This window comes from Sturnira hondurensis, unplaced genomic scaffold (genome assembly GCF_014824575.4).
Source record: "Sturnira hondurensis isolate 20B ecotype Veracruz unplaced genomic scaffold, ASM1482457v3 Scaffold0020119, whole genome shotgun sequence".
In the NCBI taxonomy this organism is placed as follows: Eukaryota; Metazoa; Chordata; class Mammalia; order Chiroptera; family Phyllostomidae; genus Sturnira; species Sturnira hondurensis.
Genome location: NW_028092750.1, coordinates 1,047,658 through 1,070,747, shown reverse-complemented (window position 1 = coordinate 1,070,747; position 23,090 = coordinate 1,047,658). Strand labels below are relative to the sequence as shown.

The 23,090-nt window shown below is 43.3% G+C and overlaps 1 protein-coding gene across 5 annotated transcripts in view; it reads right to left on the bottom strand.

Annotated features, from left to right (window-relative positions):
- Window positions 1-239: 239 nt before the first annotated feature.
- The window catches only part of ENTPD4 (ectonucleoside triphosphate diphosphohydrolase 4), a 34,552-nt gene continuing 11,701 nt past the window's right edge, over window positions 240-23,090 (bottom strand). For 3 of the 5 annotated variants that reach the window (XM_037028607.1, XM_037028608.1, XM_037028609.1), the window contains 10 exons: window positions 21,946-22,096; window positions 21,339-21,442; window positions 12,386-12,445; window positions 11,977-12,107; window positions 11,720-11,872; window positions 10,210-10,376; window positions 8,458-8,782; window positions 6,594-6,679; window positions 5,547-5,708; window positions 240-4,422 (listed from right to left, as the gene is read on the bottom strand). In XM_037028607.1, coding sequence (XP_036884502.1) covers window positions 4,194-4,422; window positions 5,547-5,708; window positions 6,594-6,679; window positions 8,458-8,782; window positions 10,210-10,376; window positions 11,720-11,872; window positions 11,977-12,107; window positions 12,386-12,445; window positions 21,339-21,442; window positions 21,946-22,096 — 1,568 coding nt within the window. In that variant the 3' untranslated portion in view covers window positions 240-4,193. Of the gene's footprint in view, window positions 4,423-5,546; window positions 5,709-6,593; window positions 6,680-8,457; window positions 8,783-10,209; window positions 10,377-11,719; window positions 11,873-11,952; window positions 12,108-12,385; window positions 12,446-21,338; window positions 21,443-21,945; window positions 22,097-23,090 lie in introns of all 5 variants that reach the window. The other 2 variants (XM_037028610.1, XM_037028611.1) reach the window with 2 other exon arrangements.

Below are 23,090 nucleotides of genomic sequence, written 5' to 3'. Positions count from 1 at the left end.
CCTTTTTGCCTCCCTCCCTCCCTTCCTTCTTTCCTTCCCTTTGGTCCTCCCTCCCTTCCTTTCGGCACACAGTTAACAGGTATGGCCTTCATTGCGGCGACGGGCTTAATGGCACACCCCTTGGTGTTTCTCCTTGTGGAACATCTGGGGTCTGGGCTGCAGGACCAACGAACACCCTCCCCCCAACACGCCCGGTGCTGCGACACCACATGCACATCAGACACAGGGAACGCAGTGTGGCCAGACCCAGACAATTTATTTTAATGAATTTAGAATTGACATAGCACTGTAACAGGTAACAAGATTCAAGCATCAGAGAAAAATCCGTTTAAATCACAAGAACACAAGCTCACATGGATGAACTTTCATTTTGATTCTCAACACCCACTGATGTGCAAGGGTAACGAGGTGAGGGTCCCCAAACGGAAAGTGACAGGACATCACACCCCCCCAAAGGGAATTCTTCTTCCCTTGAATGGAAAACATCATTTAAATAAAGCACACTTAGGCTCCCTTAGTTTCTGTCATTTCTAACTGTAAAACATAATCTTATTAACCAAACAATTCTCCTTGGTTGGTCACATCATTTATTATTGAAAGGGAAAATTTAATTTCATAAAAAAACCCTGACACAGATATAACTGAATTATTTACCTGTAGGTAGTTTTGCTGCATTGCACATTACCACACAAAATTCTAAAGCTGATGATTTTTTTAAAGCTTGGAAAACACACTTGCCTTTTTGTGTTCCTTGCCAAGTGATACACATGCTTCTTATAAGGAACACTGCTCTGTGCAGGCCCGAGTCTAGAACTCATGTATCTGTTCATCTGGAACTTGCCAACCCGAGTGCACTGAACAGGTGGGGAAATGGGTGGTGAACACATACCTCCTCCGCCCCCAAGGGCGGCCGGGCTGAGCCACAGCAGCCTCTTTGGTTGACCCCGGGTTGGGGGTGCTGCGCAGAGCCAGCAGCCTCTGGTGGAAGTGTGCAAAAACCACTGGTGCAAAATAGCATGTCTGTCCTTCTACCATGATTTCCCTAAGTGGCCTGTATAGGCTCAGGCACATCCTCCGGAGGCCTGAACAGGGGTGCACGCAGCGGCGCAGAGGCCCAGCACCGACGTTCTCCTCTGACAAGGCTTTCAGCACGTCCCCCGTTTTTTTGCTAACTATTCAGCTGACAGCCCTCAGTGGACGTGAGTTCCCCTGAATGGAGCTCCTCCCTGGCTCACCTCTCACGTCAGCCCACCCTGGCCTGGTTTCTTATCTCCTGTGGCATAAGGTGATGAAAAACAAGGCGAGATCTCACTACTGCAGATGTTTCAACAGTGAACCCTCCTGAAGAGCATTTTATACATTGGGGGGGGAGGGGCTTTCCTGGTTTATTAGAAAAGTGATCTTGAAAATAATCTAGAAGAAAAGTGAAATTCTGGTGCATGAGTATTTTAAAATGGAAGTTAGTCCGCTTCTCTTGCCCTCTTCTTTGTGCCCATGAGTGGTCAACTCCCTTCCTGAATTACGAGGATGTTGCTGTGCGTCCTTTCTCGAATGGCACTGTGTGCACAGGGGTCAGCAAACGTCTTCTGTGAAGGGGCACTCAGTAAGTGTTCAGGCTCTATACGCCATGGTGTCTGCTGCACATTCTTCCCTCTCTTTGTCTCCAACTACCCTTGACGAATCGACACACCATTCTCAGCTTCAGGGTCTTCCAGATTTTCCCTGTGGGCGAGTCTGTCAAACTCCCTGCTGCAGAGGATTCTTGGCAGGGGAACACTGGCACTAAACTGAGCAAATTCGAAGGCTGTTCGGGCCGGGACCCTGATCTGGGATGTCCTCTGGAGAGCAGGCGGGCCCTTGGAGAGGATCCCTAGGCCGGGCATAAAGCAGAACTTCCTTGGTTTGTCTCCCGAACAGCACAGAGCTGGACCCAACTGGCCCTCTTTATTCGACAAGTGGCTGTGGTAGGAAGTCTTAATCGAGGCCTATTTAAACCTGTGCTGATGCTGGCTTATCCTTGCCTTGATTTTAAAGGCAAAATCACATACTCAAGGCATTTGAAACTCTTTACTCTACCGTTCAGGGTCTCCCTACACCAAATGGCTGGTGGAAGAGAAGCTAAAGTGGAAACTTACTTCCTCCTCACCGCTAACGCCTCCCACAGGCTACAGAGCAAACCCGTCGACGACGAGAAGCATGCGCCCTCATGCCGTGTCCGGGTGTGTGTGACACAGCTCGTCTGTGGCTGGGTCTTGATGAGAACAGTGTTTGCCAGGGACCAAGGACTTACTACCACAGACCAGCGCTCCAGAAGCTGGCTCTTCACAGGGACGTTGTTCCCACCCTCCCTGAAACGAGACTCGCCACGTGAGTCCCTGTAACACCACACAGCTCTTCCTACCCTCCAGGTATGTGAGAGGCAAATATTCTACCAACAATTTTCTCACTGTTAGAATATTCACTTTAAGGAGAATAACAGAACTTCCACTTTGATGAATCTGTAACCTTTCGGCCCTGTCCAGTATAACTCAGTGAGGTGGGAGTCATCCTACAAACCGAACGGTTGCCGATTCAACTCCCAGTCCAGGGGCGTGCAAGAGGCAACCAACTGATGTCTCTCTCCTGCATCGACGTGTCTCTCCCTCTTTTCCCCTCTCTCTAGAAATAGGTAAAATCTTTAAAATTTTTGTGATCTTTTAAATCATCAACGCACAGTATTCCATGGTTTTAAGTAATTAATAAACAAGGTAAAAGCCCCACTTTCCCCCCCTTGGTTACATAAGAAATTCAGAATCTAAATTCTTTCTCTAATCAACAATGTTTTTAAAAAGCAACTGATGGTTCTCAAAATGCACATCTGCTACCAACTAGGCGGATTTAACTCTCCTGAAGTTAAACAGCACACATGCTCGTGCGCAGAAAGAACTTTAAAAAGGTACGAATTCCCGGTGGTTCCAAACTAAACGAACAGGTGAAAAACAACTGACCTCACGTATGCCAATCCATTGGTCTTTTAAAATTTTTTATTTAAAATGTCAACCTTGTTTTCTTCCCAGCGTGTGCTTCTTTTGGGTGTTAAACTCAGCCCCTTTTCTCAGCGCAGGTTTCGGTGGCGGTGCCCACACGGCCTCGACCACAACAGTGGTGAAGGGAGCTCACTGAGCTGAGGGGGGCTCTTCCGAATACACTGCCCAGATGATTCTTAACTGGGGGGCGGGGTACCAGCCTTAAGTTGGAGCAAACTGGAACACAGTTAAACAAGCAAATGCGTTCTGAAGAAACATGGACGTGCCTGTCAGCTGGCATAAGCTCAAGTTCCAGTGATTCTGAAATCAGCGAAACTTTACAAATTTTCCAGCTCATTCAAAAACAGAGTGTTCTAAGGACACTGAAAGATGAAGAAACTGATTACCTGTGATCAAAGAATACAATCATGGCGATGGATTTTTCCAAATAAAATAAAATACAATAAAATAAAGTAAAATGAAAAAGAAAATTCTGAAGTGTGTGTTTTTAAAAGAACACTGTATCCCTCATTTGCTTTCATTATCATTTCACACACACACAGCACTCTAGTCATTACTTCACATTTTTCAGGTCTCTTCACTATCAATTTGAAAAATAGTGACCTCTTGGTAACTAGTTTTCTCTATTTTGGATATAAAAGATTTTTATTTTTTAAATCTGCAAAGAAAACACATAGTGACAGACCTAAACAATAAATAAAAACTAAATATCCTCTTTAGTTTTCAAGATAGAGGAAAAAAATCATTTTAATTTCATTCAGTAGGTTTTTTTGGTTCTTTAAAAGTATCACCCTTCAGTCCTGGCTCCACTGACAGACAACATTTTTGCCACTTTCCTCCAATATCAAAGTGCATCTGTTTAAAACTAAGCACACCTTAAAGAAAAACCAAAAACCTTTGTAATTTTTGGCAAATATCCTATGCAGCACAAATGAAGTGATTTTCCCTTTTCCCTACCTCTCAATTTAAAGCTGTGTACAAAACAGGCCTAAATGCAATTGTTCCAGGACAGCAGAATTCACAAACAACAGAGTTTGTTTTTGTTTCAAGGAACAAAAAGGGAAAGGAAAAATAAAACCAAACAAAAATAAAGAGAAGAAACCCTGAGGCAAGAATGGCTTTTCCTTTAGAGACCAGACGTCCTAGGCTCTCCCCTTCGCATCCGGTTCATAAGGTGCCCCCCATCTTCTGGGCCGGAAGGCCTTCCTCCAGCCAGAGTGCGGCGGCCGACCCGCTGTGAGGCATCCGCCGGTGAATGCGCCGGAGCCGCAGCAGGTAGAGGAGGATGGCGAGCAGGACCACCAGGAAGCAGCCGAAGAACAGGTAGTGATTGTAGACAAAGGAGAAGCCCCGCCAGTGCGCGTGACTGGCCCGGAAGGCCTCCTGCTGGATATCCCTGCCCACAAGGGAACAAAAACAAGCCAGGTGAGAGGTAACAGAGAACTGGTCGGGCAAGGAGTGTGACCCAGTGCACAGGACATGGGTCAGGATGCAGCTCGGTGGACAGAAACTAACCCTGTCTCAAGACTCAGTTTCCTAACTTCTAAATCCGGCCTAACAGAGGACAGCTGTGAGCGCTAACCAGGCCCCACGTGAAAGCGTACTCACTGGTCTGTAGCAGTTACCACCAGCGTAACTTGGTTATAACAGAAATCAGAGAAATGTAGAACTGTGAGCATGTTGCTAGTTACTCAGAAGCCAATGTGGGACAAACCACGTTTCTGATCAGTACCACCCATTACCCACAATCTTCGCAGTTGAACCAGCTCCATGTATTGCTTGGAGAAGCTCAGTTAAATGAGGGGGGAACCCAAAAAGCTAAGACCTCATTTATCAGTGAAGCAGGGTCCCCCTGTGGGGGGTCGACTGACAGTGGGTCTGTGAACCTGAGTCAGTCTCTGACTAATGCAGGGTCTCCACGGAACATGGATGTAGCCAGCAAACCACTGTGCTGTCGGCAGGACCTGCGACTTTGCTCCTGGTGACACTCACAGACCTTCCATATCACACTGTGGTGCTTTGCAGATGTCTTAAAACACAGACACATATCACCACACTGAAATTACAGAAGGCACTATTCCTGCTGCCAAACCTTGTTATTTCACGTGTTAATAAAGGGCACAGATCACTACACCATGAATGTGTTTTCTGTAGTATTTTCATAAACATATTTCAGTACAGTGGTTGCCTGTGTGACCTATTAGCATTAAAGACAGTATGTTGAGGGCTCCAAAGCCACAAAGGCTTCGACTCCCACAAACCCAGGAGTCAACGCTCTGTCCAGGGTCAGGAGGGTTGCACTCGAGAATAACCAAGCCCTGGTGCAGCACCACTGGGACGGGGCGGGCGAGGGCACAGTCAAGGCAACGGCTCTGCGACTCTGTCCGGCTCTGCGACTCTGTCCGCAGCCGGCGCTACCCGGAGTGCACCAGACACCCGCAGGCCGCAGTTGCCATGGTGCATCGTAACTGAAGAAAAGCATCTTGTGCTTGATTCTTGTTACCAAATTCACGTCCATACCTTAAGGGTAAAAAGCGGGTTCTGTAAAGGATTGCTCCAAGGGTCCACTGAACCTCCTTGTCATAAACTTGCAAGGCGGTCTTTAAATTTTTGTAGGTAACGGGAAACGAAAAGCCGCTGTGAAACACCTCGAACATCCAGGCGGATTTGAAGCACTGATACCTGCAGGCACCGAGCACAGAGGCGGCACTGAGTCACCGGTCCAGACAAACTGTGCACAGAGAGGCCCCCCTGGGACCAGTGCGGGCGCACAGGCTTCCTGAAGCCGGAGCCCCGAGCAGCCCAACCATCACATGCGTTCCACATGCACTTACATGGCTTATGTCCCTTGCCTCACAACACGGAACAGTTTGCCTGTCCGAATCAATCAGCTCACAAAACTCAGTCTCAGTGTAATTGAATGCAATGCCATGACAGATGTTGCCTCTGCCATTCTATCTTTTACTTATTCCGCAAATGCCAAACAAGCTCCAACTTCTTGGGACCTCAGTTTCTTTATTATAAAATAAGAAAAGAGGAGGGTCCTTTTTAGCTCTCCTATGATTCTAAATATTATCAGAGACTTACTTTTGGCAAAGCATTGGGTTAAGCAAGTAATAAGATATAATAACAAATAATGGTGAATGCACTTAAATAACTTATAATGGAAGGATTTTTGAAAAGCAACAGATACCTAGAAACAAAGCAGAAATGACAAACACCAGCAGAAACCTGAGGGCTCTGGAGGCTCAGGGAGAAGGAAGGCTCTGGCTGGAAGGGCAAAGGAGGACAAAAAAGACAGCCCCCGCCCTGACTCTGATGTCCAGGCAGGATTTCAACGGCAAAGGATGACTAGGGCAATTCCAGGTGGAAAGAACAGCAAAACTATGTGTGGAGCAGTATGTCGGCCTCAACTGTTTGCCATCTTGTTTGAAAGGAGGCCAGGACAGATGAGGAGCAACAGTGACCAACGAGGATAGGCAGGCTGGGCCGGGGCGTGGTGAGCGGGGGCCGTACTGAAAGCCTGGTCTCCCCAACGCACCCTGGGCCTGCCCGCCCACGACTTACTTCAGCCTGTGGAGGTCTGCGTGGGAGGCATACAGTCCTCGGTCAAAGCGCTCCCGCAAGAGCGACCACTTTGTTGCACAATAATCCTGAAAGAAATTTTACCCAAAATAAACCATCGGTAAATGTTTTCTTACTAAAAAAGGGTTCACCAAACTCATATTCATAATAAACACATCCTTCCAATTAGGACAGAAGTATGACTTATACGTGTGTGCCAAGAAGACACGACACAGACCACTCAGGGAATATTACCCACCAGAGAGTGCATTCTTTTTTAAATTTTACGTCATTTTTATAGAGGGGAAGGAGGGAGAGACGGGGGAAACACCCTGTACCCACCCTGAACTGTGGACCAACCCCCCAACCCAGGCACGTGTCCCCAAGTGGGAATGAACCAGTGACATTTTACTTGGTGGAACTACTCCCAACCCACTGAGCCACACTGGTCAGGGCAAGAATGCAGTTCTTTGTCTTAAAATTCTGCTGAAGTGGTTGTTAAAGAGAATTTCACTGCCCACACCAACCTCCTGAAAATGGCTCAGTGTCTCCTTCCATGACTCATGTCCCAGGCACAGGCGTTCGGAAAAGTGAGTTGGCACTGAGCCAGCTCCAACCGAGCAGCACTGTGTAGTTGCACAGTGAGAGGCTCTGGGACACCGGGATGGTTACAAAAGACTGTCTTTGAGAGAAGACAAAGAGGTGTAGCAACACTTACCTGGCTACTACTCTAATCTCTGTCTAAGGGATGAAGCAACGGAGGCTCAGAGAAGTTGAGACACTTTTGACAGGGAACGGGAATAGCACTGTGGCTGATGGGGGAGGGAGAGGACGGGCGTTCCGAGCCAGGGCCCACCAGGAGCGAAGATGAGGTGGAAGCAGCACAGGAGTGAGGGGAACAGGGGTCGTGTGAGGCAATCACAGTACAAAGAGCCAGGTGGGAAGATGACACCCTAGGGGGGATTTGAAATGCACCCTAGAAGGGAAAGGAAGCTGCTGAAGGTTCTAAACAGCAGGGCAGGTGACTGCATCTGGGTTCTAACACACAGTCTGGGAGCAGCTGAGAGAGGAATGATGGAGGAAGCCCAGATGCAACACAACCGAGAGGCTCCTGCGACAGTGCCGGGACCGCCAGAGGCCTGGACTAGGATGACGACACTAGGACAGAAAGTAGGAAGGGGTCTGAGAAATACCTATGACACCAAGTAACGTGCTTAATTGTACAGGGGTGTCCAGCAAGGGATGGATGAACACAAGACGGGGACTGGATGTTCAGTGACACCGTTAACTGATAGCAAGATGGACCAGAGCAGGGAGGAAACGGTGGGTGTATGTGATGCTGGGACAGCAAGCGGGCGCTGCGTTGGGTCGAGACCGCAGCCTCTCCTTGAGAGAGAGCAGCAAATAACAAGCATGGATGAGATCACCCAACATGAAAGGCAGAAGGCCAAGAGTGGGAGTCTGGGATCACCAAGGTTTAAAGGGTATGAGGGGGGAACCTTTAAGAGAGCCCTAGAGACTCAGAAAGGCAGGGAGAACTTGAGACAGAAGTCCTGGAAGGCTGCGGCGAGTACTGTCAGGTAACGCTCCCAGTACTATGCAGCAGTACAACCTGGGAGCCACTGGTGACCAGGGCAGTTCTTGGGGTGTGGGGCAGGAGTCAGCTCATAGAGAAGTCTGGGCTCCTGCTTGACCACTCCCCTCGCCTAACCGAGGGGACAGGATCCCCAAGGTGCAGTATGAGAACCTTCCGTCCTCCTCCTCTCCCTTCTCTGACCTGGGCCTCTGTGGTGAAGGGAGGACGAGGCCTGCCACTGTGCACCCCAGCCTCCCAAAGCGCACAGGTGATGGTCCCTCTGCAGGTTACCTTTGCAGCTTTAGTAAATGCGGCAGCGTTGTAGTCTCCTCCCATCCGCAGCACATCCTCAGTGCAGTAGTAGAATTCAGAAAAGCCATAGAATTCGCTGTTCTGGAAGTGAATTGGGGGCTGGTAGACTCCGTTGAGGGAAGTCTGTGTCTCATTTGTTTTGTTCATGAAAGGCTGGAGAGTCTGTCGACACAGGTCAAAGTCTCCTGTTCCCCGCAGGTGCAAGGTCTGCCCGTTTTGCTGGATTTCATCTTTAATGTCTAGGGGGAGGCAGGGGTCCAGGTATGGAGTATCCGGAGCTAGACCAGTTTGCTTCCCCAGGAGTCTATGGCACAAAGAGAAACTTTATCATGAGACTGATAAAAAACTGTGTTCTGAAGTCAGTGCCTCCCAAGTGTGTTCTGTGGAGCAAATACCTTGCCCAGTGTTCTGTGGGAACAGAGGGTTCCAGGATGATTAAGTTAGGAAAGGACCCACTGGAGCCCCACCTGGCGATTTGCAATAGATACTTTCATAGAGCAGATACCTTAACAGAATCAGGGAAACAACTACCTGGTGAGGGGACCTCATGCTTCCCGTTCCTTGATTACAGCCTGGTGTTGCCACCACTGAGGGCCTGTGGTCAGCGAGCTGCTCTCTGTCCTAGTTCACTGCTGCTAAGTGCCCACTAACTGCATGGTGCCAGCCCCACTTTTGCCATTAGTGCCTGTGATTTTTTATTATATGCAGAAGAAATGTGATGAAAAATAAGTAACGAGTGAAAATGTGTCCTGTGAAAACTAGGTTAGATGTCTTAGAAAAATATGGTAAAAGCGAGTTGCCAGAAAACTGCTGTCAAATTGATGTTAGCAAGATTTAAAAAGAATCTGGAGCCCAAGTGACCATCAGCAGATGAGTGGACAAAACAACTATGGGACATTTACACAATGGAATGGTACTTGGCTGGAAGAAAGAAGAAAATTTTACCCTCACGACACCATGAATGGACCTGGAGAACATTATGCTAAGTAAAATAAGCCAGTCAAAGAAAGACAAATGATTTCATTCACATGTGGAATCTAATGAACAAATGAACAAACAAGGAAAATGGGAACAGACTCATAGATGGAGGGCAGATGACAGCTACTGGAGGGGGGAGGTGAGGGAGAGGAGGGATTGAGCAAAAAGGAAAAATGACTCATGGACATGGAAAACAGTGTGGTGATTGCTGGGGGGAGGGGAATATAAGGGGACTAAATGGCATTTTCATTTAAGTTAGTCAAAAAATATTAAAGAGAAAAAAATTTAGAAAAAAGTAAAAATCTAGATGGATTTGATATCAAATTCTTCACAAATGCCTGTGAGTTCTCAGTATTCTTTAAGCCAAAATAGCATTAAATTGAGTGGTGTAGCGCATGTCAGAGAAATGATGGACTCAACCTTAAAAAACACCACAGTCCAGAGCAAAAGGCAGGCAAATAAACACGTCAGTGAAAACAACATGCAGTACCCAGGGCTCTGAGCTACCTAACGTCCTGAGAGGGAAGTTCCCAATCCACCAGGGAGCCTCCTTGGAGTCTGGCGGGGGGTGGGGCTGAGGGCAGGACTCCGCAGTCCTTCCATGTCCTCTCCCAGCTCAACAGTCAGAGGAATAAAAAGCTAATAGCACTGATAGGCTTCTGCTGATTGAGGTCTTCCTGCTTTGCTGGGTGGGTTTTTAGAAGGAGAGACATGGATCTGACCTTGACTGCTGAGCCAAGAAAGGTGCTTTACCTGTTCTTTTGAATCATGTCGGCAAATATCTTGTCTTCATATCTCTGCCGGGCAGCATTGCCACCAAACCCAAGAAATGTGGCCACATAGACTCGGTACACGTGCTCAGTCTGATGAACATCACATCCGAGGTTAAATTCAGCCAGCAAGTTCTTAGCCACTTCTTCCTGATGATGTAAGGATAACAAAATTAATATTTTCAGCAATACAAAAACAACTACCTTCTTTAAAAAGAAAAATGTCAAAAGACTCTCATCTAAATGGAGCAAAAATTTCTGCTTCTTTATTTCCTTCTAGGCATCCTTCCCAAATCAATATAACGACATTTCTGACTTTGGAAATTTCAGATGCGCTGCCCATCTATGATATCGTTACAACTTACTGATAAAGGAAGCTGGCAATGTCGTTCTCATCTGCTAACCTAATAATCTGCTTATGGAATCCTATCCTTTGGAAATAATCCTAAACATTGAAAAATCTCTATACACAAAGATGTCCTTTGTAATTCTGGGACAAAAAAAGCTGGATGTCATACTCTTAGGAGGATTTAGTAATTTATCCTAAGTTCCTCCAAGTTCATGGAGGAACACACTTATGCACTGTTAAATAAAGGACACGAAACTGCATAAACACTAATATCACAAAAACCACATTTTAAAAAAACTATGAATAGGGAAAAATCAAGATGCTAATAATGCTTTCTTTGGATGATGCATTCACGGGAAATTTTTAATCCTGACTTTTCAGTATTTTTTTCCAAGCTTGTTTCATATATATTTTTACTTTATTTTGAAGGGAATAACATGACTTTTTACAGAATGTAATAGTTTCTGGGGGCATGTCTGGATGGAAATTAGGAAACACAGATTGCAATACTTGAATTCACAAAGGATTTTTCTAAGGAGTTTAATGTATCATTTATTGGGCAAACACGAAGTGCCTAAGCAATGCATTAGATATATTATATGCACTATCTTATAAAACTTCATAGTAACTCTATGTTAGAAGTACTCGCAGTCACATTTTTGGAGGAAAACCAGATCGAAGAAGTGACTTTGCTTCAGGCCACACAACTAGTGAGGAGAAGCTGATGACGCACCGGTTTTTCTTAACTACCACTCTGCACTCGGGAAAAGTGCGGGAAACTGGGCTGTGGCACCGGTGCACAGCAGAATGGACAGAGCGCGATAGGGCCCGTGGGAACTCAGGAGCGCCTCTGGAAACCCTTCCGCCGCTCTCCACACAGGCCACAGCCGACTGGGAAACTACACTGACAGGGAGCACGAGGGGACCGAGAAAGAGAGAGTGAACCAGAGCTCAGAAATGTGGAAGCAATCCTTTCCAGAAAAGTCAAAAACTATCTGAGCCATAAAAAAATAAGAAGTATTTTCCCCAATTGTAACTTAGGAAATCTGATGCTACTCTATTTAAGTTTTACAATCCCTGTTGAGAAAAGAGTAATTGGAGAGAAAATGTAAACAAAACTCAAGTATGTGACTGACATGTATACCAAAGAAAAACTCCATGTGAGTTCAGAAAACAAACCAGCTGAGTTCAATGAACACACAAACGGCTTAGGGGAGCTTTGCCTTGGCTTCCTCCTGTCTGCTTCTCCTGGTTGAGAAGGTGGTACCTCAGCAAGCACAGTAAAGATGTGTTCAGACTCAGAAAACAAAACAGAAATGGACGGAAACATGTTAAATGAAACCAAATCAAAAAGAAGAAAACTTGTACAGATAATACCTGCTGTGAGGAGGCAAAGCTTACAGTTTTGGGGACTTCGTATGCTATCTGAGTTGACACGCCTCCCATGTCGAGAATACCGGCAGTCCTTTTTCGGAGAATGGCTTCACTGCTTTCACTACCAGGAATGTTCACTTCCACCACTGCTTCGTCATCTGCAGAGAACAAGACACATCTGTGGGGGCGGAACACATCCAGAGAACTGGGATCTTTGGAGGTGTCATATTGTTTCCAGGGTGCATTTCAAGCATTTCTAGGCAAACCCAGCCTCCTCTTCCCACCTATAACCCATCTGTGTGAGACAGCAGCTTCTCTCACTCCATCCTACACGTTTAGCTGTGCCACGGCACTTGGCTCCTTTTCTAGCCCTTAGAACCGACAGAAAGGGCCATAACTTCCAGTTAGACGAATTAGCTGGAAATATGGTACTTACCATCTTCAATATGCTCAAATCGCCCAAGGACAAAATTAATGCCGATCCAAGCATACACACCTATAGACATTGCACAAGGTAAAGAATAGAATTTTAAAATATTGTGTATAACTCTGATCAATGCTGTCTGTGCAAACATTTCATTTATTTTATTCCCTGACAACCCATGAAAACATCATATGAAATAACACATTTTTACTGATATATATCTTTTCCTAGTGGCTTTCTAAGAACTCTCAACTTCACAATTTGTAGTCCTATATCATTTACATAGAGCTAGTATTTATTTATTTATTTACCTGTTTGTTTATTTATAGAGGTGGGGGGAGAAAGAGAGGGAAAGAAAGAATGATCGGTTGCTTCTACCATGCCCCCAACTGGGTGTACCCTGACTGGGAACTGAGTTGTAAATCTTTCCAGTCCACAGGCCAGAGCTCAGTCCACTGACCCACACCAGCCAGGGTGAATAGGCTAGTTTTCCTTAGAAATTTATAGACTGTTTTCAAATACTGGAGTTTTTACTTTTCATGAAGTTAAACCTACCAACTGCAAGATTTTAAAAAAAATTTATCTTTAGAGGGGAAGGGAAGGAGAGAGGGAGAGAAATATCAATGTATGATTGCCTCTTGTGCATTCCCTCCTGGGAACTGGCCTGCAACCCAGGCATGTGCCATGACTGGGAATTGAACCGCATTTTCACAGGGCGCAAGATTTTATAAAACAAGTCAACTTGGACTCTTCTCTTCCCTACCCATTTACTCCTCACTCTCACTCATTTGCCACACCTGATTCTTTTTACTTTTCCTACATCCAATCTGTACCCAGTTTCATTACTATCCTGATTTAAGCTGTGTAGAGATCTAATTAATCTTCCAGCCCCTACTCTTGTACTCAACGCACTCGATTTTCTGCTACTAAACCAACTGATCTACAGAATGGAGTCCGAACTTCCCACCCAGACAATTCAAGACCTCTCCATTTTTTTAATTGAATAAATTTGACACATCTAACCCCTCTGTAGGTATGGTGTACAATGTGTTACTTTGACACATGAGTATATTGTATTATAATTGCCCTTACAGTGATGTTTATATTATATAGTTAATGCATAATATTGTCTATATTCATCATACACTGAATTTAAATCGCTGTTAAGTGGTCCTGAGCAGTTCAAACTCACAATGCTCAAGGGTCAACCACACCGTGCATTACATCTCTACGGCTTATTTATCACTCATCCCAAGTTTGTACCCTTAAATACCATCAATCTTACCCTTGACCCCCCCCCCCATCCTCTGGTAATCACTTTACTTTTTTTTTAGGATTTTATTTATTTTTTAGAGAGGGGGGAAGGAGGAAGAGAAACATCATTGTGTGATTGTCTCTCTTTCGCCCCCTACTGGGGACCCAGGCATACACCCTGACTGGGAATCAAACCAGCAACCCTTAGGTTTGAAGGCCAGCACTCAATCCACTGAACCACACCAGCCAGGGCTATTCTGGTCTTTACAGGTTCCCTGCCCCAGCCCAGATGCCAAAAATAAGTGATATTATACATACGTGTCTTTCTCTGAGTTATCTAGCTTAGTATAATGTCCTCAAGGTCCACCCGCATTGTTGCAAATGGCAGGATATCCTTCTTTCCACAGCAGAGTAATATTCTGCTGTGCATATGCACCACATCTTTTGAATCCATTGATTGGTGATGGGCATTTGGGTTATTTCCATATCTTGGCTATGTGAATAATGCCGTGATAAACATAAGAGTGCATATACTGTGTCAAAGTCCTATTTTCATTTCCTTTGGGAATGAAATACCTAGAAGTGGAATTGCTAGATCATATGGTAGACCCATTGTTAATTCTTTGAGGAGCCTTCATACTGTTTCCATGGTGATTAGACCAATTTACATTACCACTAATGAAAAGGAAACCCTTATGTTATACAACACACCCTCATGAGCACCTGTTTCCTCATCTTTTTGATGAGAGACATTCTAACAGGTGTGAGGTGATGTCTCACTGTGGCTTTAATTTGCATTTCCCTGATGTTAGTGAAACTGAACTGCCTTTTCATGTGCCTGTTGGCCATTGTGAGGTCCTCTTTGGAAAATGTCTGTTTCATTCTTTTGACCATTTTTTAATTGCATTGCTTTTGTTGTTGCTAAGTTGTATGTGATCTTTATATAGTTTGAATATTAACCCCATTACCCAATATTCAGTTTGCCAACATTTTCTTCAATCATGTAGGTTCCTTTTCATTCTGTTCTTCTTGCTGTAAAGAAACTTTTGAGTTTGATGTGATCCCATTCACCGATTTCGGCTTTTCTTGTTTGCACTTTTGGTGTCATGCCCCCCAAATCATTGCCAAGTGAGTATTGAAGAGCTTCTTCCCTAAGTTTTTCCTCTGGAAATTTTATGGTATCAGGCCTTATGTTTAAATCTTTGAATTCACTAAGTTACTTTTTGTGAGTGGTATGAGATAAGGGACTGATTTCATTTTCCTGCATGTGTTTCTCCAGTTTTCCCTGCACCTTTTAAAATTTTTTTTAAAATTTATTTTTAGAGAGAGGGGAAGGCAGGGAGGAAGAGGAGAGAAACCTCAATGTGTGAAAGAAACATCGATCAATTGCCTCTCACTTGCCAACTGGGGACCTGGCCCACAACCCATGCATGTGCCCTGACCAACCAGCACCACTTGTTGAAGAGACTGTCTCCTTCTCCCACTGGGTGTTCTTGGTTCCCTTATTAGCTGATTGTATAAACAGGAATTTAATTCTGAGCTCTGTATTGTTTCCCTGGCTGATGTCTTTTTTTTTGTAATGGTAACATACTGGGTTTGTAGTCTAGTTTGAAATAGAGAAGTGTGATACCTCCAGCTTTGTTCTTTTTTTTCCTCAGGAATGCTTTGGCTATTTGGGTTTGTGGTTCCACACAAACTGTAGAATGGTTTCTTCTATTTCTGTGAAGAATGCCTTTGGTATTCTGACGGACATTGTGTTGAATCTGTACATGGCTTAGAGTAGTTCGAACATTTTAACAATATAAAATCTTCTGACTCATGAATATGTAATGTCCTTCCATTTGTCTTCAATTTCTTTCAGTTTTCATTGTACAGCTCTTTCACTTCCTTGGTTAAATTTATTCCTAAATATTTTTGTTTTTAATGGTATTATTTTTCAGATGCTTCATCATTAGTGTAAAGAAATACAACTGATTTCTGATGTCTACTTTATGGACATTGCTAATTCAATGATTTATCAATTTTTGGATGATTCCGGGATTATATATATATATATTTATTTATATATACTTATATATAAATGTATATCTCATCAGCAAATAAGGACAACTGTACCCTTTCCTTTATAATTTGGATGCCTTTATTTTTTCTGTCTTGCCTAACTGCTCTGGCTAGGAATTCCAGTACTATATTGTATATGAGTGATGAGAGCAGGCATCCTTGTCTTGTTCCTGATCTTAAACACCTTCAATTTTTCTTCATTGAATATAATGCTAGTTGTCATACAGCCTTTATTACGTTGACATATACCCAGTATGTTAAGGGTTCTTATCATAAACAACTGTTGTACTTTGAGTAATGCTTTTTTCTGTGTCTATTAAAAGATAGTGTGATTTTCACCTTTTGTTTTATTGATGTGATGTATTACACATTTATTGATTTGCATATACTGAATGCTTTTTGTCTCAGGAACAAATCTCATTTGGTCCTGGTGATTAATGTGCTCTTGATATTGGTTTGCTAACATTTTGTTGAGATTTTTACATCTATGTTAATCCAGAATATTAGTTTAGTTTTCTGTTCTTGTATCCTCATCTGGTTTTATCAAGATAATGCTGGCTTTGTACACTGAGTTTTGGAGTGTTCCCACCACCTTGATATTTTAGAAGAGTGTGCTGCACCCCATAATACCTGACAAGTTATATTCCAATTTTCACTTGTTTCAAGATAATTCTTATTTTCCTTTTAGTTTCTTTGACCCACTGGTTGTTTAGAAATGTTTAGTTTCCACATATTTGTAGATTTTCTCACTTGCCTCTTGTTGCTGATTTTTAATTTTTATACCTGTGATCAGAAAAGATAGTTGGCAGGATTCATTCTCCTTAAAATTTGCTAAAATTCATATAGTCTATTCTGGAAAATGTTCCATGTTCACTTGAGAAGAATACATATTCAGCTGCTATTGGCTGGAATGTTCTGCAGATGTCTAGGAAGTCAATTTATTCTAAGCTATGGTCTAGTCACAATATTTTCTTGCTGATTTTCTGCCTGGACAATCCATGCACTGCTGATTGTGAGGTACTGAAGTCCCCTACTGTAACTGTATTGTTACCTATTTTTCCCTTAAGATCTGCTAATATTTGCTTAATAAACAAGGCATGTCCAGAAGGTATCCAGCCATATAATATGAAAAATAGAGACATTTATTGAAGAATACACAAGATACAAAAAACATTGGACACAGGACAATGACGCTTCAGTCTCCTTCAAAGTAGATACCTTGGGACCTCACACAGTTCTCCCAATAGCCATCAGCTGCCTCTTCAGATTTCCCTGAATCTCATCAATGGTCTGAAACTTCTTCGCTTTGAAGGGTGACTTTAGTTTTGGGAAAAGCCAGAAGTTGCAGGGCACCAAATCTGGGCCGCAGTGCGGCTGAGTACCCTGGGTGATTTGATGTTTCACAAAAAACCTCTACACAAGACATGATGCATGAGCAGGCGCGCTGTCGTGACGAAGCTGCCAATCATCAGTTGCCCACAGCTGTGGCATTCTGAATCATCCAGTTTCCATGGAGGAATGTTCGAGCTTAGCGTGAAATCTGATGCAAATCTGTTGTTCGACTCACTCATTTTGAATGTGAGGGCCACACAGTACATAGGCTTCCTCAATGGCACCTACGGCCCCCACTGACAAGTACAGTGGAGCTGGAGCTGTTCACCCATGCACATTCTAGTCCACCCACCTTGGCTGCCAGGTTACACCGATGTTGCAGAAACCATTCTTGTTATGATAACAATAAATGGATTTTTTCCAGACAGGCCTTAAATTTTGGTGTTTGGAGTCTGTGTATTTCTGTCATAGCCAGCCAGCCTATCTGTCTGTCTGTCTGTCTGTCTATCTATCTATCTATCTATCTATCTAGAGAGGGGAAGGTAGGGAGAAAGAGAGAAACATCAATGTGCTAGAGAAACAGATTGTTTGCCTCTCACACACCCCCTACTGAGGACACGGCCCACAACACCACAACACAAGCATGTGCCCCAGCTGGGAATGGAACTAGCAACCCCTAGGTTTGCAGGCCAGTCCGCAATCTGCTGAGCTACACCAGCCAGGACTGTTATAGTTTCTTGATGTATTAACCCGTTTATCGTTATATAATGACCTTCTTTCTCTCCTTACCCTTTTTGTCTTGAACTCTATTTTGTTTAAGTATGGCTATGCCTGCCTTCTTTTGGTTTGTTTGCTGGGAACACCATCTTCCATCCTTTCACTTTGAGCCTGAGTGTCTTTGGAGGAGAAATGAGTCTACCACAGGCAGCATATATTTGGGGCTTATTTTTAATCCATCTAGCCAGTGTCTCTTGACTGGTGAGTCCAACCCATTTTCATTGTAGGTGATTACTGACATGTAAGGATTTATTGCTGCCATTTTTCTTTTGCCTTCTAGTTATTTTGTCTCTCCACTGTCTTTGTCCTTCTGTTTCTTTCCACCTTTGTAAACTAGTGGTTTTCCATGGTGACTTGTTTTGTCTCCTTTTTCGGTTTTGTTTTGTGTCTCTGCTCTAGATTTTAGCTTATGGTTACAAGGTTTTCATAAAGTATCTCATAGGGAAAATAGTCCTTTTTTTTGCTGACAGCAATTCACCTTGCCTATAAAGGTTTCATCCATCTTTTTACCTTCCCTTTCTATATTTTTGTATGTCATCAATTACCTTTTTACGCTGTGATTGTTACCAATTGTAGTAGAGTAACTACAATAACTTTTAATGCTTTCCTTTAACTTTCATGCTATAATTGTTTGATATGTTATCAAAAAAGTTAGTTTTCTTACTCTTACTCAGAAATTTGTTTACTTTCGTCTTTTCATTTCCGCTCAAAGACTTCAACATTTCTTGTAAGGGAAGTCTAGTGTCTGGTGAACTCCCTCAGCTTTTCCTTGTCTTGGAAAGCCTTCATTTCTCTTTCATGTCTGAAGAATAACTTTACCAGATGTAGTCACCTTAACCTGCACTTCTGCTCTCTCAGTACTTTCAATATGTATGTCATACACTCTTTCCTGGCCTTTAGAATTTCTGCTGAGAAATCTGCTAACAGCCTAATGGGGTTTCCTTTGTAGGTTACTGTATTTTCTCCCCCTGGATGCCTTCAAAATTCTTTACCATTTTAATGTAATGTGTCTTGGAGAAGGTCTTTTTGTGTTGAAATAATAGGGTGTTCTACCAGCTTTGTAGACCTATAACTTCAGTTCCTTCCCCAGATTTGGGAAGTTCTGTTATTACTTATTTAAATACACTCTGCTGCTTTCTCCCTCTCTTCTGGTATACTGATTAATCTTATGTTAGCTCTTCTACTGGAGTCTATAGTTCTTGTAGGATCTCTTCACTTTTTAAAAATTTTAGTTCTTTCTCACCTTCCACCTGAAACATTTCTATATTTCTATCCTCGAGCTCACTTACTCTCTCTTCCATCTGATATGCTTTATTTCTAGCACTCTATTCATCTCTTTTATTGAGTTCTTCAACTCCAGAAATTTGTTTGGTTCTTTTTTAGAATTTCAATCTCTTTGGTAAAGTACTCCTTCTGTTCTTTAATTTTATTCCTGAGATCATTTCATTGCCTTCCTGAGTTTTCTCATAGCTTGGTGAATTTCTTCACATTTCTGCATTCTTTATTAGATCACAATAGTCAGTGTCTTTGGGTTTGAGTACTATAAAACTGTCCTTTTCTTTTTGTTATACCGCATTACCGTGATTTTTCCAAGTGTCTGATGAAAACTGACTCTGCTGCTGCATTTCAAGTGGTGAACACCTGTCCTATTTTGGTGCAGCTTGGTTCGTTTTGATTCTAACAGTTCAACAGGTTTATAAATAGGAGACTTTTATTTTCCAGAAGGTTACTACTGCACAAGGTCTTGGTTTCCCTTATTGGAGCTGAGTAGGTTGGGAGCATGCTCATAAAAAAAGTTGTTTGAGAAGGGAGAAAAGGGTGGCCACACAGTTGGGGCAGGTGTTGGTACTTTGGGTCCACAGACCAGAGAGGGGTGTCCTTGAGTAGGGGTTGTCTCAGATGTCCACAGGAGGTCCTTTTGCAAGAATCCTGCAGCAGATAGCAGGTAACACATTCCTTCAGTTATCTTTGCTAATTCTTCCCTTTCCCTCAGATACTGTGATGTCTTCTCAGCGACAGGAACAGGTTCCTCCAGCTGCAGCATGCGTGCCCAGGTAGACCCTCACTCACCACGTTCATCCTCCACCTTCTCTGCCAGGAAGGTCATGCTAGTTTGCTGCCAGCCCTGTCACCACTCGCCTGGCTCCACAGCCTCACCTAAGGTTCAGTCCACCCACTTGGGGTCCATCTCTCGGGTGCCCTGGTGTGCTGTGCATAAGTGTTTCTCTTTTTATTTTTGTTTTGGTCATGAATGTCTGATTGTAAATCAAAAGGGAGAGGGGGGAAAAGTGACATTGCTATGATGATGACACCAAGACCTATCCAACTTTTACTACTGTTAACACCTTTCAAAAGGCCCATAACCCGGTTAAGCTAAAATAGTTTTGTTCCTCCAGCCATAGTACAGCCTTTCCCACCTGTGTTAACTCAAATAATTTCTTCTGCCTGGGATGTGCTTCCTATCCCTCTCAGAGCCCCATCTACACCATGCTCTGGTATGCTACATTTATAACTACTCGTTAGGCACAGTTCAAATGTCATTTTCTCCACGATGCCCTTAGCTAGAAAAATATCTTCCTATTTCAAATTTCTATGACACTTTTTCCTTATCTTCCTTCAGTACCTAAAACAGTACCTCATACAGCGATTAACTGTGCAGCTTGCGTTATGTGAACTTCACCCAAGTTTGTATTCTCTATAGTGTCTTTCAAAGAGGTCTTTGCTAAAATTTTAGATGATTTTCAAGTGTCTTTTTTCTCTTCATTTCTAGCAAGCTATTCCCCAAATAGTATCACTGACTTGTCATTTATCTCTCAAAAGAATTATTTCTTTGAAAACATAATTAGTATTTTCTCAGTATTCTCAAAGTCAAGAATAATTTCTCCTTCCTAGAGAAAAAGTCAACATAAGATTCTAATAACAGTAATTATCATAATTCCAGAAAGCTATATAACTTAGGCAAAGAACATAAAACTTTTCTATCACAATGAGTCCAAATTTGTTTCCCAAGTGTGGTGAAGACAAAATTAATTTTTATATATATTTTAAGATTTTATTTATTTATCTTTAGAGGGGGAAGGGAAAGCAAGAGGGAGAGAAATATCAATATAATACCAGCCAGGGCTGAATTATATTTTTAATGACTTAATGTTTGTATAATACAAAGGCCAGCCATGTAAGAAACTAATTTTGCCATTTAAAAATTATAATGCTTCATGCCCTGGCTGGTGTAGCTCAGTGAATTTAGCGCAGGCCTGTGAACCAAAGGTTCAATTCCCAGTCAGGGCACATGCCTGGGTTGCAGGGACAGTTCCCAGAAGGGTACGCATGAGAGACAACCACACATTGATATTTCTCTCCCTCTCTCCTTCCCTTCCCTCTAAAGATAAATAAATACAATCTTCAAAAAATTATATTACTTCAAAGCTATGGTTTTCCAAATGTTAAGATGTTAGTAGTAATTAATAAAGTATACATAGGGGGATACCGGGGACTTAAGGCAACAGTCCCCAAATTTTAAGGTGAAGACCAATATACCAACCTTCTTGTTTCCCTGAAATTACTTCAGCGTGAGAGTCAGAAAACAGGAAATCAAAGTGCACAGGGACATCAGTCAGAAGGTCTTCCAGGATGGCTTTCTGCTGGCTGGAAGACAATGAAAAATTTACATCTCAAAATATTATACAGGAAGTTTTTCTTTTAAAAGGAGAAAAAAAACCCTACTCTGACTCTGGCATATCTATATGAAAATGAAACAATTTAGAAACAAAGCAATTCATTGAAAAGATTGTTTATTTTAGGAAGAAATTTTTAAGAGTTTTGTGAATTATGGGATTCCTAGATCTAAAGCTACAAATCCTTAAACTAATGAAATGAAAACTCGGTTTTTTAATGACAACTTTATAGTTTACTATTTACTTTCTATCATAAACAAATATATTAAAAGATATTTTGTGAGTTCCACCTCAGGGAATAGTTCTGACACTATTCCACATCTGAAAAATTCATGTTTCATGCCTTCCTTTTGATGATGATGATGAGGATGGAAGAGGAGGAAGAGGAGGAAGAGGAGGGGAACAGGGAGAGAAGGAGGAAGGCAAACCGCCACCGTCACCAGCCTGGACTGTCCTGTGGGGATGGAGGATCACCTTTCAGGGAGGATTCTCATTCCAGCTGTGCAAAGAATGTAGAGAGGGGTCTCTTTGTGTTTTGCCCGTGGCACATGCTCTGCAGCAAAGTTCAACAGCGGAGAAATGTAATCACTGACCTTCTCCGGAGAGGTAGCAAATTCTGAAATGCCTACAAAAGAAGGACGCCTCTGTTAACAAGCATATATTTTAGCTGGTAAGTTATACTTCTTCGGTGTGGCTAATCTGAGAGCAATGCGAGCTATACACCACACTCTCCTAGTTTTTTCCCACCCACCTGGCACAGCTTCCAGTCTTTCTTCCTTAAATGATGGCACTTTGTTCAGTGCTATGCTCTCTTATACTCACTCACCAAAGTCACAGGCCTCATTGAGTACCTACTACGTGTCAGACACTCGGAGCTGAATATACAGGAGCTCATCCCTGCCCTTGGGAAATGTGCTCCCACTTTCTTCAGGCAAGCTTATTCCTGTGGTTGCCATCACCATCAATAAGTTTTGGATATATCTTATCAGCAGCCACCCAGATCTCCCCAACCTGCAGATGAGTATATAGTAACTGTCCACCAGACAACGCCATGTGCTTATCCTCACAGCCCCCTAAAACTCCACAAATGCAGATCTGAACTCAAGGTCCACTAGAAACCTGCTCCTACCGCCTGCTGCCTATCTCAGTGACCACTCTCTCTAGCTGTTCAGTGGCTCAAGCCGGTATCCTGCAGCCGGTATCCCTCTCCCTCCCTGCAGCATGTGTTCTGGGTTTCATCGACTGCCTCTCTTGGGTTCCTCTCACGTTTTTCCACTTCTCATCTCTTCTGAATACCTCTACCTTCTACCAGCCTACACATCCTACTTTCCAGTTATGAAATTCCCTGACCATTCCTTACACAAAAGGTGTCTCTTCTTGGCTTCAAATCCTCTTGGGGCTCCTCAATGCCCTCCAGATAAAGCACAACTCTAGAATGGCATGACCTGCCCTGCATACTCACCCATCCTATCCCCTCCCACACTCCTTCCATGTGGCTTCAACCATACTGAATAGAATTTCTGTTAACGTATCACAATCTGGCTTTAGGGCTCCTGCCTCCACCAGGAAGAAGCTTCTCTTTAACTGCCTCCCGACCCACTTCCCCTCACCCACAGAGC